Below are 19,336 nucleotides of genomic sequence, written 5' to 3'. Positions count from 1 at the left end.
TCTGTTTATTTTAAACTTTTCCATTACTGACATAAAGAACTGTTTAAATAATGTTGCACTTTGATCTTTGATCATATAGTATTTTTACAGGCTGAATTCCTAAATCCTAATCTGCTGAGAAGTGACCTGACTTCATAGCTGTCTAAGAATTAAAACTACCATATTCTTACAAATGCATGTTGAGTAAAAAACTCAGCATGACTTCTTCTGATTTGTACCTTTGATTATTGTCCACTAACTGTAGCATCAGCCTACATTCAAACATGAGGTTGGATAATGTTATGTTTATGTATTTAGCAGACGCATTTGTCCAAAGCGACTTACAAGTGATAATCGGCATATTGCCCTTGAGGCTAACAACAACAATAACAACAACAACATTGACATCAGTCATGGAGAGTAGGGAACAAGGAGTGGACAGTAGAGAGGGTCCCGGGTGCAGGGAGGGTGCTAGTTAAGAAGATGCTCTTTGAAGAGCAGGGTCTTCAGGAGTTTCTTGAAAATTGAAAAGAAAGCTGCAGTTCTGGTAGTGCTTGGAAGGTCATTCCACATTTGTGGAACGATGCATGAGAAGAGTCTGGATTGTCCTGAGCGTGGTGTAGGCACTGCTAGACGACGATCCTGTGATGACCGGAGCGGCCGGGCCGAGACGTAAGCCTTTGCAAGAGGATTCAGGTAGATGGGGGCCGTACCATCTCGGACTTTGTATGCTAGTGTTAGCAATTTGAATTTGATGCGTGCTGCTAGCGGTAGCCAGTGGAGCTCAATGAACAGAGGGGTGACGTGTGCTCTTTTTGGCTGATTGAAGACCAGACGTGCCGCTGCGTTCTGGACCATTTGAAGAGGTCTCACAGTACAGGCTGGAAGACCAGTTAGAAGGGCATTGCAGTAATCGAGGCGGGAGATGACAGTAGATTGCACCAGGAGCTTGGTGGCATGTTGTGTTAGGTATGGTCTGATCTTTCGTATGTTATACAGCGCAAAGCGGCATGAATGGGCAACAGAGGCAACATGATCTTTAAAGGTCAGGTGTTCATCAATCACAACACCCAGATTTCGAACTGCCTTTGAAGGAGCCAGAGATATGAAGTCATTTTGGATTGAGATATTGTGCTGTAGGGATGGTTTTGCTGGGATGACAAGTAGTTCAGTTTTAGAGAGGTTGAGTTGGAGATGGTGGGATTTCATCCATTTTGATATGTCAGAGAGACAGTTTGATATTCGTGCAGAGACAGTGTGGTTGTCCGGTGGAAATGACAGATAGAGCTGGGTGTTGTCTGCATAGCAGTGGTAGGAGAAGCCACGTGATCGAATGATCTCACCCAGTGAGGTGGTGTATATGGCAAAGAGAAGAGGTCCTAGTACAGAGAGCTGGGGGACTCCTGTGGCAAGATGGTGCACGGTAGAGGATTGTCCAAGCCAAGATACACTGAATGATTATCCTGTGAGGTACGATTCAAACCAGGCTTGTGCTTTCTCTGTGATGCCCATGGTAGAGAGTGTGGACAAAAGGAAGCCATGGTTGACAGTGTCAAATGCAGCCAATAAGTCGAGCAGGATAAGCACTGAGGATTTGGCAGTCGCTCTAGCTTCTTTTAAGGATTCAGTCACTGCTAACAGAGCAGTTTCAGTGGAGTGGTCCTTTTTGAACCCAGATTGGTAAGGGTCAAGCAGACAGTTTTGTGAGAGGTATTCTGTGATCTGCTTGAAAGCCACCCTTTCAATGATTTTGGACAGAAAAGGGAGGAGAGAGATAGGTCGGTAGTTCTCCACATGATTTGGAGGAAGAGATGTTTTTTTTTAGCAGCGGTTTAACCTGAGCATGCTTGAGAGAGGTGGGAAATGTACCGGATGTCAGTGAAGCATTGATCACATGCTGCGGCTACTGTAGGAGCAATAGCTTGGAGCAGCTTAATCGGAATGGGATCAAGTGGGCATGTAGTAGGGCGGCTGCACGTGAGAAGCTTGGACACACAGTTCTCAGTGAGAGGGGAAAAAGAGGAAAATGAAGCAGTAGGGCCTGAGATGGTTGGGCTTGAAGGGGTTTCTGGTAGTGAATGTTCAGGAGTGGCCAGTTGAGTAAACTGTTTGCTTATAGCTGCCACTTTGTCAGTGAAGAATGAGGCAAAGGTATCAGCTGATAGATTGTTGGTAGGAGGTGGAGATGGAGGGGTGAGCAGAGTTTTGAATGTTGGAAATAGTTTCTGAGAGTCAGTAGAGCTGAGAATTTTGCCAGTGTAGAAAGCTTTCTTTGCATCAGTGACGCTGGCAGAGAATGAGGACAGTAATTCCTGAAATTTCAATAGATCACCAGGATATTTTGTTTTGCGCCATTTCCGTTCCGCAGCTCTAAGATTGGTGCGTAGAGACCAAAGGACACAAGTTATCAAGACAAGAGCAGAGTGTGGAGCAGAGTGACTCGGTGGCTTCATTCACTTCATAAGCAGATAATATGCTGGGAGATGGAAGAGTGGAGGCAACAAGAGAGGAGAAGTAGTTGGGTGCCAGATTGCGGAGGTTGCGGCGGAATGAGACCATTGGGGAGGAAGCAGTGGACCTCCCTTGTAGAGTCGTGCTGAATTGGATGAAGTAATGATCCGAAAGATGCAGCGGTGTGACAGAGATTGTGTCTATGGCACAGTTTCTGGTGAAAATGAGGTCAAGTGCTTTTTCAGCTTTGAGTTGGAGGGCTTTGTACTAGTTTTAAATCAAATGATGACATTAGTGATAGGAAGCCTGATGAGCTGGGATTGTCCAGGTGAATATTCATGTCTCCAAGGACCATTGCGGGATAGTCGTGCTCAGGAATGGAGGAAAGCAGGGTGTCGAGTTCATCAAGAAAGTCTCTAAGTTGACCTGGTTGTCGATAAGACAACCAAAAATAATTTTTTCGGTACAGTCACCTGGATGGCATGGTATTCAAAGGAGTTGTATTTAGTGATGGGTAGCAACTGACTGTATATCCATTTGTTGGAAATTAACATGCCCGTTCCACCACCTCGGCCAGATCCACGTGAAGTGTGGGAGAAAGTGTGGTTAACTGAGAACAGATGGGGTAGCATTGTCACATGGTTTGATCCAGGTCTCTGTGAGAGCCAGTGCATCGAGTGACGGGTGGTTTGCATATGCGGTAATGAAGTCAGCTTTGTTTACAGCCGATTGGCAGTTCCAAAGTCCCATAGACAGGTGGATGTCTTCGGGGGGAGTTGGTTTTAGCGAGCGGAGGTTTTGAAGGTTGCGAAAGCGGTTTGCTGTGTGTTACCTTCCTCTGAAGCTAGTGATCACAGGTATAGGATAATGGCACATTTTGCAAGGTGTTGATGGAGCAGCGTCTGGGTCGAGTTTGTTTGCTCTGTGGACACGCGCAGGTAGACACGTATGTCTTTACCCCGGAGTGTCTTATACCGGAGGGGCTGAGACACAAGGTCTGTCGCTTCCGCTTCAGTTATGCCACCAAACTTATGCTGTGCTACTAATTGGAAACAGGTGTTCATGCAGCAGCTGATTGTTCTTGTTCCGGTATCTCGCCTCGTATCCTCTAACCACGCCTGGAGTTGTATTCCACGTCCCGCCATTCTGGCCTCCACTCTCCATCGCTTGCCAGCCTTCCAACCCACACCCTGGACTCATACAACCATCTCCTGACCACCTCTTCAGTCATCAGTCCTCTCGCCTCTCCTCAACTGATCTTCACCCAGTCCATCACTGCTAAGCCCTGGTCTATGACCATTCCAGTCCCGTCCTGTTCCCGTTTTGCTGGAGCAGCGCCTTTAGTTTTCCTTATCCTCAGTTAATAAATCATTTTACTATTTTACTTACCTGTTTTTCGTGTGGTTCTTCATGTCCTGGGTTAAACAGCTTGTCCACAACTTGACAGAATCAACCGGCCAAACAAATGCAACCCCTGAAGAACCACTTCCTGTCGCCATCGCTAACACCTTGTCCCAGCACGAAGGATACATCCGGTCAGTACTCGAACAGTTATCCGCCACTAATCAACGTCTTTTCCAGCTCAATACCGCCTTATGCCAAATGAATGAGAAGCTCACATCTACACCGCCTCCTCCCGCTACTTCCGTAGCTTCTTCTCCACTGCCACTTCCTGTTCAGCAACATGGGGTTAGTTTCTGGGTCGCCGAGTTGCCACAGCCTGATACATTCTCCGGCGAACCAGCTAAATGCCGCTGTTTCCTACTACTCTGTCAGTTAGCCTTTGAAAGGTCACCAGACACATTCATTAATGATTCGGTCAAGATCTCGTACATAGTCGGCTTACTCCGGGTAGGGCTCTACAATGGGTGAAGGCCAAGAGCCGGCAGGCTAACTTCCTGCGAGGTTCGCTCTTGGCTTTTCTAACCAAATTCAGACAACTATTTGATCAGACGGAGTCTCCCGCAGAAATCGCCAAACAGATATGGAATCTCCAGCAGGGTAAACAGTCTGTCACCGATTTTGCCATAGAATTTCGCACCTTAGCTTCCATATCAACTCTAGATAAGGCTTCTCTAAAAGCCGCTTTCTCTCAAGCTTTGACCGAAAGAATTAAAAGATCAGCTCGCGTTTTGCCAGGAACCCGAGAACCTCGAGTGCCTTATCAACCTCGCCTCTAACACAGAGAGATGTCTCAAGGAGAGACACAAGACTTCGGCATTCAGACCACCATCAGCTACTGTTCTGCAGCAACGTCCCCACCAAACACATCAACAACACCTTCTTCCCTCGGGATCCGACGAACCCATGCAGATTGGACGAGCACAGTTAACTCCAGAGGAGAAATTGAGACGCCGCTCCCTGGGTCTTTGTCTCTATTGTGGTCAGCCGGGTCACCTAATCCAAAACTGCCCTGTTCGGCCAAAAACTGCAGCCCACCAGTAGGACTGGGATTACTGGTGGGTGGGATTCCTAGTGCTCAAAATTCCCAGTGCAATAGAACTTGTACTATTTCTTTCCTCCAACGAACATTCCCAACCAAGGCGCTGGTGGACTCTGGGTGTGAGAGGAACATTCTGGACCAAGTGGTGGTGCAGCAGCTGGACATTCCCACTACTCCTCTCTCCACACCCACTCATGCCTCCTCGTTTGATGGCTGCGCCCTCACAACCATAACCCATCGCACCGTGCCCATAAACCTGTTAATCTCTGGTAATCATCATGAGACTCTTAAGTTTTTATGTGTTTCCCTCTCCACAGTCCCCAGTCGTGCTAGGATATGAGTGGTTGGCTTCACATAACCCCCACATTGACTGGAGGACTGGGTTGGTGTCAGTTTAGAGCCCATTCTGTCTGTCTCATTGTCTCCTCTCAGCTCCTCTTCCCGTCCTGACCGCCGAGAACCCGACTCAGGAACCACCTGGTCTGACTGGAGTCCCCTCCGACTACCACAACCTGCAACAGGTCTTCAGCAAGGACCGGGCGTCCTCTCTGCCTCCTCATCGCTTTTTTGACTGCGGGATTCACCTCGTTCCTGATGCCACTCTACCAACAAGTAAACTTTACAATCTTTCAAAACCTGAGCAAGAGAGCATGTCAAAATACATTTCAGAGTCCCTAGCTTCAGGAATCATAAGACCGTCCACATCCTCCCTGGGTGCTGGCTTCTTCTTCGTGTCCAAGAAAGATGGGTCGCTCCGCCCGAGTATCGACTACAGAGGACTAAACCAGATTACCATAAAAAAACAAGTATCCTCTGCCAACGTTGTCCTCAACTTTTGAGCCAGTAAACGATGCATCCATTTTCACTAAATTAGACCTGCGAAATGCCTACCACCTGGTAAGGATCCGTGAGCGGGACAAGTGGAAGACGGCCTTCAAAACCCCACTTGGCCACTTCGAATACCTAGTCATGCCATCTGGACTAACCAACGCTCCTGCAGTCTTTCAATCTCTGGTCAACTCCGTGCTAGGTGATTAAATTAACAAGTTCGTAACAGTTTACCTGGACAATATTCTTATGTTTTCCAGAACACTTCCAGAAAACCGTCAACACGTCCGAGCTGTGCTCCGTCTACTCGAGAACCGGTTATTCGTTAAGGCTGAGAAGTGTGAGTTCCACGCATCCTCCATCAAGTTTCTAGCATTTGTTTTGGACAGTGGTCGGCTGAAGACGGACCCCGACAAGGTTGACGCCATTCAGACATGGCCAACCCCTTCTACGCGTAAGCAACTGCAACGATTTCTGGGTTTCACTAACTTTTACCGCCGATTCATTAGAAACTACAGCCAGATCACCGCACCCCTGACACAGCTCACTTCCATCAAGAAACCCTTTTCGTGGTCCCAGGAGGCTGACCAGGCTTTCCACAGGATCCTCTGGCCTCCACTCTCCATCGCTCGCTCGCCTGCCTGCCAACCTACACCCTGGACTCATACAACCATCTCCTGACCACCTCCTCTTCAGTCATCGGTCCTCTCTCCTCTCCTCAACTGATCTTCATCCAATCCACCACCGCTAAACCCTGGTCTATGTAAAAAAAGTTAATTTACATCTAATTAAGGACCCTTGAGACATTAAGATTCCATATCGAGTATGAAATCAATCTTACGGACCGCTGAGTTATTTAACCAGAAGATTGGAACTTTTTATTGCAGGGATTTTGTAACACTTTGTATTAACTGAGAGACAAGAGAAGAATCAGACCTTTAAAACGCTTAAGATGATTTATTACTAAACAATTTAAACAATTTTAAACAAGACTAACCCCCAAATTCCACTACCTCCGCTCCGCTCCGCTCCGGTCCGCCCCCGCCTTCCGCAGCCGCTCGCTTCCGAACTCAATTTTTACTGGTACCCGCTCTACAACGGCTCCGCTCCGGTGCGGAGACCTGAAGGGGGCAAACAAGCATGCGCGGGATTTTCGAGATCTTGCGATACAGTCCGAGCAATAAACGCGGAAGTTAGATCCAAACACCCGTTGTGCGGGAGAAGCATCGGAAATGAGCTGTTTAATCTGCCCATCATTGTGTTGAGAGATCAGCAGTGTTTGGATCAACAAAGTGTGACTACTTTGATAGTGGCAACTGTATTTATGGCTTATTTTTGTGCATTTAAACTTCAGCCGCCATTGATAGTTGTTAAAAGTTGTTAAACCTGTGCATATGAAACAAAAAACGCCTTTTGTTTAGCGATTTATTGTGAAAAACGGAAGATGTGCTTGCTCCTTTTCCTGTTGGGCCGTTGTGATTTCTGTCCTTTTACTGCGGAGGTGCTCCGGCGTCCGGCAAAAATAGGATCGATTCTATTTTTGTCGGAACAGAGGGCGCCGCACGGCGCCGCACTGCCGGAGCACGGCCGCAGTAGTGGAATTGCTCTGATTGACTAGAACGGGACCGATTTTGCTCCGGCGTCCGTGTCGGAGCGGAGCGCAGCGGAGCGGAGGTAGTGGAATTTGGGGGTAACTCTAACTCTAATGATGGATGGATCTGGTGTGAATGAGACGTGAGATGAATGGTGTGTGTGAGTGGTGTTATTATCAGAACTCGTATCCGGAGAAGCAAGTCTGAATGATGTAATGATATTTTGCTTCTAGCTACGATCAGAGTTTGACCGGAGTTTCATAAACACTTGAGACGCCATATTTGTCGCTCCACACATACCCGTGATGAGACACCCGTACAGATCCAGAATGCCAGGTCCTCGGACCCTCCTTTCAGTACTGGAGCCGGCGGAACAGCGTCAGCAGTACGACGAACTAGTCTTTGGATTGTCTCCAGGTAAAAAGCGACAGGTGGTTCACAGCATCAAAAGGGACCCTGTCACGTTTCGGTGTTGGTAGGACCCAACATGCAGGAACCCAAGATGACACAAGGCAGGAGATGATATAAAGTAAAATCCTTTTATTAGGATGAATGAAACAAAAATATATCCAAATGGGCTGGAGCCAAAAAACCAATATATCCAAAAGAGCAGAGCAGGAGATCAAAACACTAGACAACACGAGAAGACTGACAGAATTACCACAATGGACCGACACAAAGTTCAGCTTTTATTCTGAAAGGAACCATTGCTTGGTTGGTAAAATGCAACAGATTTTATCCAGCTTGTTGGTTCTCAGCCTATAAAGGGAAGTCCGGATGGCCGGTCCGTTTACTTCGCTTAGCATGCGGTGAACTCCAGTGAGATCTTGAGAACTGAACTTAAGATGGCGTTGGAACTGGTTTTATTAATCTGGATGTTTTGAATTCTGGTCGAATCAAAGTTGGGCAGATTTATAAACACCACAGAGGCTATGCCACGCTTCAGAAAAGAAGGTTCTGATTGGATCAGTAACAGCAATGTGTCCTGCGTTTACATTACGTGTATCAGCGTGTCTAGTGTGTTAGATTATAGTCATTTACTTATTAAAACATATTAATCATAACAGCTTTATTAAAAATATAGAGTTCTTTGATTTAATAAAAGAAAAGAGTCCTTTATCTTCATTCTTCTCTTGCTGGAAAGAAAACAGTTTTAGAAGCAATTGCATGACCTTGAGGCAGTCTCATGCACTCGAGCACTGTGTCAGACGCATCTGTGGAGAGAGGTTAAATAACCTTGGAGGAATAGCTCCTTCATCACGTTACATCTATGACCATTCCAGTCCCGTCCTGTTCCTGTTTTTCTGGAGCAGCGCCTTTAGTTTTCCTTATCAGTTAATAAATCATTTTACTATTTTACTTACCTGTTTTTCCGTGTGGTTCTTCATGTCCTGGGTTAAACAGCTTGCCCACAACATGACACAGCACTGAAGCTGATGGCCTGTGTGTGAAGCATTTTTATCCTTTTATTTATTTCATCCATAAACATCTGACCTACTGACAGGATCTAGTTAGATTTTCTCACACTAAGATTTAATTTGACGTGAACAAGCTGCATGTAATAACAGTTTTAGTGTTTCTCATTTTCAGCCATAAAAGGTGCAGCACAGTCTGGATGGGTTATAACTGATATTTGTTGATGTGAACCTGTGCACGTGCTGCCTGTACACGTGTGGTGCTGTTGTTATAGATCAGAGTACGGCCAGATGTGCAGGAGCTGCATCGATGGCAGCGAGAGCAGAGGGAACAACGGGACATTAGAAGAACTGCTGCAGAGTTCTGGGGGCGACAGGAGAGCCGAGGTGAGCATGTTTACGCACGTGCACACACACACACACACACACACACACACATACAGGTAACAGCTACTTACATGGTAACATTTATGCTGCTTAACATAAGAAAGTGTTTAAACTTCTACTAAACCGACACATGCTTATATAAGAGTGTCAGACCGTGCACGGTTCAACCTCACACACCTAAACTGCTGCAGAGATACAGTATTCCTTCTAACACCGCTTTGATGTTCAAGCTTAGAGATGAAGATTCTGGCAGCAGTGGCGCATGGGGAGAATGAGGACGAGTGGCAGAGATAAGAGAGAGAGAGAGAGAGAGAGAGAGAGAGAGAGAGAGAGAGAGAGAGAGAGAGAGAGAGAGAGAGAGAGAGAGATGAAAAGGAGGAAGAATCTCTGCAGGGCTCAGGTTGTGTTTGTGTGATGAGATGACAGTGGTGGGGGCTGGGGGTCCTTGTGAAGAAGCAGAGAGAGAAACATAAGATGATGTGTGTGTTTGAGGGTACTGTCTACACACACACAAAGGACGGAGCGCAGCAGCTGGGAATGCACAGCCATGTCCAATGGGACTGACTGGCATTAGGGCTCAAGGATAGAGCCTAACTTTGTCCTTGGAAATGCACACAAATGGAAGTTGGTGCTACAGATTCTAACTGGTCTCTAAAAGAAAAACAATTTATTAAATACAACAAAAAGTTGCTGTTTTTACAATCACATCAAAGTTTACCTCACTGGGAACTTGTCTGTAAAACCGATTGAGTTACAGCTGTTCACGTGTTGGCTAAGATTGATGAGATGTAGTGGCCATCTTGAATTTGATTGACACCAGAGGTTCAGCTGCATGGGGATGAAGCTGGTTGCCTTATAGCAAGAAGGTCACTGGTTCAAATCCTGGCTGCAGCCTTTCTGCATGAAGTATGCATGTTATCCCATGCCTGTGTGGGATGTCTCCTGGCATTCCCATTTCCTCCCCCAGACCAGAAACATACACATTAGGCTGACTGACAGTTCCCTAAGTTGAGAGTAGTTTTGGATAAAAGTGTCAACCAAATAAACAAACAAAAACATTAAGGTTATCAGCTGCAGATCCACTCAGTACCTTCTGGGCATTACATTACGATCCATCCCATGGTTTAGAAGAAATTTTCCTAAAATTATAAACAAATAACATAAAAAAATCCTTCATCCTTTTGTTTTTCTGTAGCAGGCAACAACAGGAAGTTTTATTGTGTAAAGTCGTATGTGAGCCAAATCATTTTTGTGATTACCCTTTCTTAACTGCAACTGGAAAAAAAGAATCAATGTAAAACTAGTCCAGCTTCTAGTCTTTTATAGAAAGTCCTGCAGCCTTTTCCTCAAAAGGTAGTCTGGAAAATTCTTCTGCTGCAAGATGAGGATGTCAGTCACGCTCTAACACTTTAACAATATTGAAAAGCTGGACACTAGATTGGATATCACCATTAGGACCACTAAAACTGCCAATTTTAAAGCTGAATAGTGTCTCCTCATGGGAGCTCCGTCAGTTCCTCCACAACAAGGCTCTATCAACACATTTAACCCTTAAATGCTTTACTTGTGATCCAGCATGCAGTACAGCCCTTGACCTTGACCAGTGTTGGGAGTAACGCCGTTTAAGTATAACGGCGTTTCTAACGGCGTTCTGTTATAGGTAACGGAATAATCTAATTAATTACTTTTCCCGCCGTTGCAACGCCGTTACCGTTACTGGGGACGGAACGTTGTGCGTTACTATTTGCTTGTCGAACGTTGAGCAGCAGCGTGAGGCTTTCTGACCGCCACACTTCAGCTGCAGCCAGGGAGAGAGGTGTCGGTAACGCACTTACAAACACGATGATGATTGGCCGGGTGGGCGGAAACCCTCACGGTCTCAGTCGCTGCTGCTGGAGACACAACGGGAAAAACTCAGTTTAAAATAACCGTGTTAATAAAAAATATTTCTTTCTGTAACGAGCAAACTAATTACATCTTCTTTTATCAAAACGTCGTTTTCTTTACTGATAAGGAAATGCGTGCGTTAAGCAGCGTGGTGTGTTGAAGTTGTCATCAGCTGATCAGGAGCTAAAGAGGCAGATGTGTAAGAGCATCACGGCCCGTGAAGAACGAGGAAGACGTGATGAATAGTCTACGGCTGCAGACCCCCCGCAGATTTGTTGCTTCAGCAGCGAATCTGCGGGTCTGCAGCCGTGCCCTTCTTAGCGTGACAGCGGGACGTCCCGAAGGTCCGCTCACCTGTTCACCGCTCAGACGTCCTGATCTTCTGCCTTCCTAGATCATCCAGCTGTAACCTGTTCCTGATCATGTCTTTAGTCCCGCTGTAACACTGATGCATCTGTCTCAGACGGCAGCTCAGGTGTTATCAGAACTACCTGTGTGTGTTCACCACCCAGCTTCAGCTCTTCTGTGGTTGGGTCTGACCCAAGTTAGTAAATGTAAGTCCTCCATCAGGCTTGTGCCTCTTCTAGTGTCATTTTAAAGGATTTTAATTATTTATTTAACCATTACTAGATTAGCAGCAACAGGAATGCTACTAAAAACACACAATTATGTGAAGCTGGAAAAATTAGAATGCTGTGCAAAATTACATTTATTTCTGTAATTTAACTAGACTGAGAGACCATTTAAAGGCTCAGGAACCTTTACAGGTGTTTCTATTTGCAATTTTAAATTTTAGCTGATTGGGTTTTTGTTAAATATCACACAGTGACCTTTTAATAGTCTAGATAAGTGTAATGTTCCTATTAGTAGTTCCTCCTGTTAAGTGCTTATTTGTTTAACTTATTCAGGTTTATATAAAACATTTGGACATACATTTTATTATGTTCAGTCATTAGTCATTTATATTTTACTATTGTAGTAATTCTTGCATTCTTTAATGAAAAAAGTAACTAAGTAGTTACTTTCGTTGGTAATTAGTTACTTTTATGATCTTGTAACTCAGTTAGTAACTGAGTTGCTTTTTTGACAAAGTAATCAGTAACTATAACTAATTACTTTTTTAAAGTAACGTTCCCAACACTGACCTTGACAGAGGCCCCGCTTTCGTAGTGTAGAGAAGATGTTCTTACATTTAATTAGAAACCATAGAATGTGAAATATCATAAAATATGAAATATCACCTTAATGGATCTTTGAATAAATTTAACCAGAAGATCGGATCTTTAATTGCAGGGATTGAGCAACACTTCGTATCAACTCCAAGAAAGAAAGAGAGTCAGGTTGAAAAAGTTAAAAGATTTACTTCTAAACAAATTAAACAAGACTAACTTTAAACGCTATGTGTATGATGAACTAAGGTGGAGTAAGACTGAGGATGATGTGTGTGTGAAATATGTTTAGAACCAGCAAATCCAGAGAAATGATTAGTTCTGATGGGAGTGAAATGGTGTTTCGCTCTAAGCTTGGTTTGGAGATTATAACACACATTGAGACGCCATCTGTTGGTCTACGTACCCAGCGGAAGTCCCCGTTTAGATCAGGAGGTGTTGAGGTCCAGCTTGGACCTTGTCTGGAACCGAAGCCTGTAGCAAAGCCGCAGTTGCCGACCAGTCCCGTCTTGAGATACTCCCAGGTCACGACAGTTTATTGGCATCAGCGAGACCCTGAAGGTAGTCGTGATGGTTCAGCTTTTATTCTGAAGGAACCGTTGCAGCAGGTGGAACATGCAACAGATTTAATCCAGCTTGTTGTTAGGTTATTTCGGCTTTAAGAGGAAAGTTACGGATTGGCCACTCTGATAACTTCTCTAGAACTCAAGTTAAGATGATGTGGGGCATAGTTTTATAATTTGGATGTTTTGATTTATTGTCGAATCAGAATTTGCCAACAAAAGGGGATTTACCAAGCACCAACAAAACCATGCCTCGCATCAGATCTGGAAGGTTCTGATTGGATCAGCAAAAGGAATGTGTTATGTGATTTTGCATTACATGTGATCAGTCTAGTGTAAATATTTAACGGTATATTACTTATTAAATACTATCATAGGATTATAATATCAAGTAATTAATATTCTTATTTCACAGATTGATTTAACATTAGCTTCACATGATTATTTGGACTAACAGATGCAATTTAATTATTATTTAATAAGAAAAGTTCTGTTTCTAAAAGAGTTCTTCTTTCTTGTGCTGTCCGGGGAAGCAACAGTTTAGATAAGAGCACAGAGCATGAGTGGCCTTGGCCCATATCTTGTAGATTAGGTTTGTGTCAGAAACTTATGGTTTTGCTTGGGTAGCGTAAATAGAGCAGGGCCTTTAGGTCAGAAATGGACAATTCATCACGCTACATATCCCCCCTTTTCAAGGGCATAGTGGTCCGAGACCACCTGTCATTGAACAACAGAGGCCTGGAGGGTCTCCGTCGAGAATGCAGGATGTAATTTCCCAGGCAGAGGCCAAAAGTATATAATTTCCTTTGGAGGAGGGAAATCCTTTGAAGGCGGTTAATTAAAAGTCAGCAAATCATTAATATATCCTCAGGAAGGGAATAATTCAAACAGTAATTTGATCCTTGTAATTGCACTTAACGTAATCCAGAATAGGAGGAAGACGAGCAGGCACGGAGTCGGTCCCAGCGAACGAAACATCCCAGCAGCAATAGCCGGAATCCATGGACATCCAGGTCCAATGAGCCGGAACACCAATCAGGAACAGTAGAATCCGATGACGAATCATAGGGCCACCCCCAGGAATCGAGGAGAATCATCGGCGAAACTCAGTAGAGGAGCGAAAGCACAACAAAGGGCACTTCAATGTAGACACAACAAATGGCGTTTAATGGAAATCAACAAATAAAAAGAAACCTGTCAATATGTGTACTTATATGTACTATGTGTAGCAAATTATGTGAACAGACTTCCAAGTGAAGAAATGAATGCAATACATTACATGTACTGGAAAAGGTGGTGTAAAAGAACAAATTAACAAAACCCTATACTATATGTATGGGAGAAATCACGACACTAGTTAAAAATGTCATCAAAATTCAATTCAATTCAATTTCATTTATATAGCGCCAAATCACGACAAGAGTCGTCTCAAGACACTTCACATAATAAAGATTCCAATTCAGGTCAGTTCATTAAGCCAATCAGAAATAATGTTTCCTATATAAGGAACCCAGCAAATTGCATCAGGTCACTGACTGGTATCAGTGACTTTACAGCAATCCTCATACTAAGCAAGCATAAAGCGACAGTGGAGAGGAAAACTCCCTTTTAACAGGAAGAAACCTCCAGAGAATCCTGGCTCAGTATAAGCAGCCATCCTCCACGACTCACTGTGGATCGAGAAGACAGAGCAGGCACACACACACGCACGCACACACACACACACACACACACACACACAACAAAATAATGTGTCTATAGTTACATTGTGATTTCTTAGTAAATATTCTATTTGGTGAGAGATAAACTTTATTGTATTTATCCTAGTGGATCTATAATTAAACGGATAAACCAGGGGGCAATTACTTTTTCACACAGGGCAGTGTAGGTTTGGATTTTGTTCTCTCCCTAAATAATAAAAACCATCATTTCAAAACTGCATTTTGTGTTTACTTGTGTTATCTTTGACTAATTGTTAAATGTGTTTGATGATCAGAAACATTTTGTGTGACAAACATGCAAAAGAATAAGAAATCAGGAAAGGGGCAAATAGTTTTTCACACCACTGTAAATTGATAATTGTGTCTCTAAATAAACTGGTTCTGATAACAACATTCCACACATATACATCATCATTTCATGTCTCACTCCATCTTAGTCCATCAGTACGCAGAGTGTTAAAGGTAGTCTTGTTTAAATTGTGTGGAAATACATTTCTTAACTACTTTAAACCTGACTCTCTTTTCTTGGAGTTAATACGAAGTGTCACTTAATCCCTGCAATAAAAAGTTCTGATCTTCTGGTTTAAAATATTCAAATATCCATCTGATTGATATTTCATATTTTCATGGAATCTCACATTTTATGGTTCATAAGTAAGATGTAAACTACCCATCCTTTACATTGATTATATCACAATAAACCCTTTACACACACACACACACACACACACACACACACACACACACTCCATCAGCCACATGATAGTAGTCCTGTGTGTGTCCCTATCGAACAATGACCAACGCCATTATCCTCACACCAACACATTCCACACAACAAAGGCTCTCTGCAGCCATGTTGGGCCTACAAACACTCTTTAGCTGTGGCGCCACAGCCTCGCTCCACTGCTGCTGCTGACCTGACATAACAGTAGGGTGGGGATGGGGTGGGGGTGGGGGGTTTCAGAGCCCTAATGGAAAAGAAAACATTTCGTGGCCTATTAAACAAAATCTGTCAGGTAAAATTGAGAGGAGAGTGGAAATGTTTCAGGTTGAGAAAGGTGGTGTTTATATTCTGGTTGTGCCTGTTGTTATTCTGGGATGTAATGAAGTGAGCAGAGACGGACAGATGAGCCTCGTTTAGCTCAGGGACAGAAGAAGAACAAAATTATTTAAGGAATCGCCCCTTTGCTCATCCTTCTGTAAACAACCTATTTAAGTTGATCCAGCAACAGCTGCAATCGTTGACTTTGACCTGGAGAGACCAGCACACACCTATTCTGCTGCCTTTTCATTGGCTGAAATCCAAAAAACGTCAGATATGGAAGAAACAAAGAAGCAAAGACCAGATGCACATTGATCTGTGAGGAGATCAAAATGTTTTACCCTGGGTTAGGGTTTAAATTTTATTTTGTTGAGCCTGACAGAAAATTTCTAGCTAAATTGCTCTAAATAATACATTAATTCTGCCTCGGTATGGCTTAGTCACTCAAATTTTTATAAGGAATTGCTCCAAATCCCAGTGAAACAGCAAAATTGTTTGTAAATATTTGCAAAATGGAAAAAAAGTTTAATAAAAAAAATAAACTAAATAAAAAAAATGCAGGGGTTTTCATTATTTAACTATGACAGAGGCAAATTTCCTTTGATTGGCATGTGTAAAAAAAGTATTCAAACCTCAGCTTAAAGAGGTTTTGGGATTTCCATGGCTGGATTTTTAAGAAAATCTGATGTTTTTAAATAGCACGGCAAAAACAAAAGATTGTTTCTGGTCTAAACACTTAGCAGCGGACGACATCTCACTGCACCTTTTCTCCAACAGCTAGCTTAAACAATCCCCTACTTCGGTTTTTCTGCATTAGCATTGTAGCAGAGGACAATGTTTCATCCGCCAGATGTAGCTTCTGAAACCTTTGCTAGTCGGTTAGATTTTATTTCTCTAAAATAGATTACTACGAGGAGAACTGATATCAGAGGGGTGCAGTGAGGTCCCTCATCCTGTTTGACTCAAATGAGCCACAAGTGAATTAGCCAACAAGTTAAAGGGATACTAGGCAGTTTTGCTTGCTTTTAGCACCCCCTAGTGTTCATTATTAAATATCTGTGGTTAAACCGAAAATGAAATCTATCTCCTTGCTGTGTTTGTCTTTTTAACACATGAATCTAACTGCTGAAATGTCTTGTCAACCTTCATTAGTTTCTACGGGGGTGGCTCATCACTAAATTAAACAAATCAGATGTGCTCAGGTGGCACAGGTCGGTCTGAAGTTACAAGTTCAGTGTTCTGGCCACCGGGGGCTTTTGGGGTCTCAGTGACATTTCATTAACCTTGTAAAGGGCCATTTTAGCACATACTTGCTCAAGAAAGGATTTCAAATATAAACTAGAACTGCAAGCAGTTATCAACAGGTTCCAAACCAACCAGCGCCAGTCCCCCACCCGGCCCCGCCCTCACCTTCACCATTCCTCATGTGGCCCTGCCCCAAAAACACATTCTCCTTCTGGCGTCCCGTCAGCTCACTTCAACCGGCGCAATGAAAGGAACACTCAGGATACGTCATTAAACCTTTTGCACAGCCTATACGCACATCTTTCATAGGCATGGTTGACTTCTCAGTCGTGATTACAATCGAATTCCATTGTTTCCTTATTAAAGAAAGTGAAGATTTAATGAGTGAAGTCATATGCTGCATGGGGCAGCATTAGCTCAGGAAGTGGAGCGGCTTGTGCAGTAATCAAAAGGTTGAAGGATTGATCCCAACTCTGACCAGATAATGCTGCCTCATCTCTCAGTGCACCCCAGGGAAGCTGTGGCTACATTGTAGCTCATTCCCACCAGCGTGTGACTGGGTGTTTGAATGGATGAAAGACTCCTGCAGGCGTCGTGTCAGCTCTCTAAACCGGCAGAATGAAATGAACACTCAGGACATCTCCTTGAACCTTTTGCACAGCCTATAGGAAAATCTTTCATAGCCATCAATAACATCTCAATCCCTATTACAATCCATTTCCATCATTTATTTTTTAAAGATCGTGGAGATTTTGTCAATTAGGTCATGTGCTGTATGGGACAACAGTAGGTCAGGAGGTGGAGCGGGTTTTCCGGTAATCGGAAGGTTGTGTGTTCGATCCCGACTCTGCGCCAGTCCCCCACCCGGCCCCGTCCTTGTCTTCGCCATTCCTCACGTGACCCAGCCCCAAAAACACGTTCTCCCGCAGGCGTCCCGTCAGCTCACTTCAACCAGCGCAATGGAAGGAACACTCAGGAAAACTCATTGAAACTTTTGTGCAGCCTATAGGAAAACCTTTCATAGGCATGGCTGACTTCTCAATGGTGATTACAATCAAATTCCTTTGTTCAATTTTTAAAGACCGTGAAGATTTAGTTAGTGAAGTCATGTGCTGCATGGGACAGCATTAGCTCAGGAGGTGGAGCAGGTTGTGCAGTAATCGGAAGGTTGAAGGATCGATCCCAATTCTGACCAGAGAAAATATTGGGTCTGTTGCAGTAGGTTGAGTTGAGTAAACTGTTTGCTTATAGCTTCCACATTGTCAGTGAAGAATGAGGCAAAGGTATCAGCTGATAGATTGTTGGCAGGAGGTGGAGATGGAGGGTTGGGCAAAGTTTAGAATGTTGAAAATAGTTTCTGAGAGTCAGCAGAGCTGAGAATTTTGTCAGTGTAGAAAGCTTTCTTTGCATCAGTGATGCTGGCAGAGAATGAGGACAGTAATTCATGAATTTTCAATTGATCACCAGGATCTTTTGTTTTGCGCCATTTCCGTTCCGCAGCTCTAAGATTGGTGCGTAGAGACCGGAGGGTATCATTTAGCCAAGGGTGTGACTGAGAGGATCTAGCAGGTCTAGTGGCTAAAGGGCACAAGTTATTAAGACAAGAGCAGAGTGTGGAGCAGAGTGACTCGGTGGCATCATTCACTTCATAAGCAGAGAATGTGCTGGGAGATGGAAGAGTGGAGGCAACAAGAGAGGAGAAGTGGTTGGGTTCCAGATTGCGGAGGTTGCGGCAGAATGAGACCATTGGGGAGGAAGCAGTGGACCTCCCTTGTAGAGTTGTGCTGAAATGGATGAAGTAATGATTGGAAAGATGCAGCTGTGTGATAGAGATTGTGTCTATGGCACAGTTTCTGTTATAGAATATATATTTTTCATGAGTAAAAGGGCGAAACATTTTAAAGCCTATAAGCCACGTCCACTTTTTAATCATTTTCAAAATATAGCTCAAGGGTCCAATAATTAACATCTGTGCCAAGTTCTGTGGAAATCCATCAAGCCGTTTCGCTGAAACAAACCTTTTGACTCTTTAGCGCCCCCTATTGGTGAATCAAAACAAATTAAGTAGATGTTGCTTACAGCTCATACTTTGTAAGAGTCTAAAGTCTCATCTAAATTTTAAAAAAGTCTCATCTAAATTTAAAAAAATGTGGAGATATCATCAATTAGGACATGTGCTAGCTAGCGCACTGAATTTGACCATGTGTAATTTAAGCAACTTTAAAATTTTCTGCAAAATTTTCCATTGCAATTACTTAGCTTCAGCTATAGATCTTATATCCCACGTTTGAAGCTGTTTTGACGAGAAATGACGGATTGGTGATTAAAACTAAGTTTAGCATTTTTTGCGATCTAGCAAAAAATGTAGTTAGGCGGAAATGGGCGTGGCCAATACAAACGACATGCAGAATCATCCAAGGATCAAGCACATATAAAGTTTTTGACTGTAGGGCCTATGGTTTGGGAGCTAGTAGCTGAAATGCATTGACCTCCGCAACAGCGCCACCTAGTGATTGCTGGTTATGAATTTTTGAATCTGAGTAGCGGTCAGGATTTTCTACCAGACCGCCATGTCAGATTTTTTTTGGCATTTTCTGGCTCCTGCGCCCATATG

The 19,336-nt window shown here is 43.7% G+C and overlaps 1 protein-coding gene across 3 annotated transcripts in view; it reads left to right on the top strand.

Annotated features, from left to right (window-relative positions):
• The window catches only part of iqck (IQ motif containing K), a 35,500-nt gene that overhangs the window by 9,838 nt on the left and 6,326 nt on the right, over positions 1–19,336 (top strand). For 2 of the 3 annotated variants that reach the window (XM_070542075.1, XM_070542073.1), the window contains exon 7: positions 8,984–9,383. In XM_070542075.1, the coding sequence (XP_070398176.1) occupies positions 8,984–9,217 (234 nt within the window). In that variant the 3' untranslated portion in view covers positions 9,218–9,383. Of the gene's footprint in view, positions 1–8,983; positions 9,384–19,336 lie in introns of those variants that run through there. The other variant, XM_070542076.1, reaches the window with a different exon arrangement.

This window comes from Nothobranchius furzeri, chromosome 12 (genome assembly GCF_043380555.1).
Source record: "Nothobranchius furzeri strain GRZ-AD chromosome 12, NfurGRZ-RIMD1, whole genome shotgun sequence".
Taxonomy (NCBI): Eukaryota; Metazoa; Chordata; class Actinopteri; order Cyprinodontiformes; family Nothobranchiidae; genus Nothobranchius; species Nothobranchius furzeri.
Note: the sequence above shows the minus strand (reverse complement) of the source record. Positions and strands in the feature narration are given on the sequence as shown.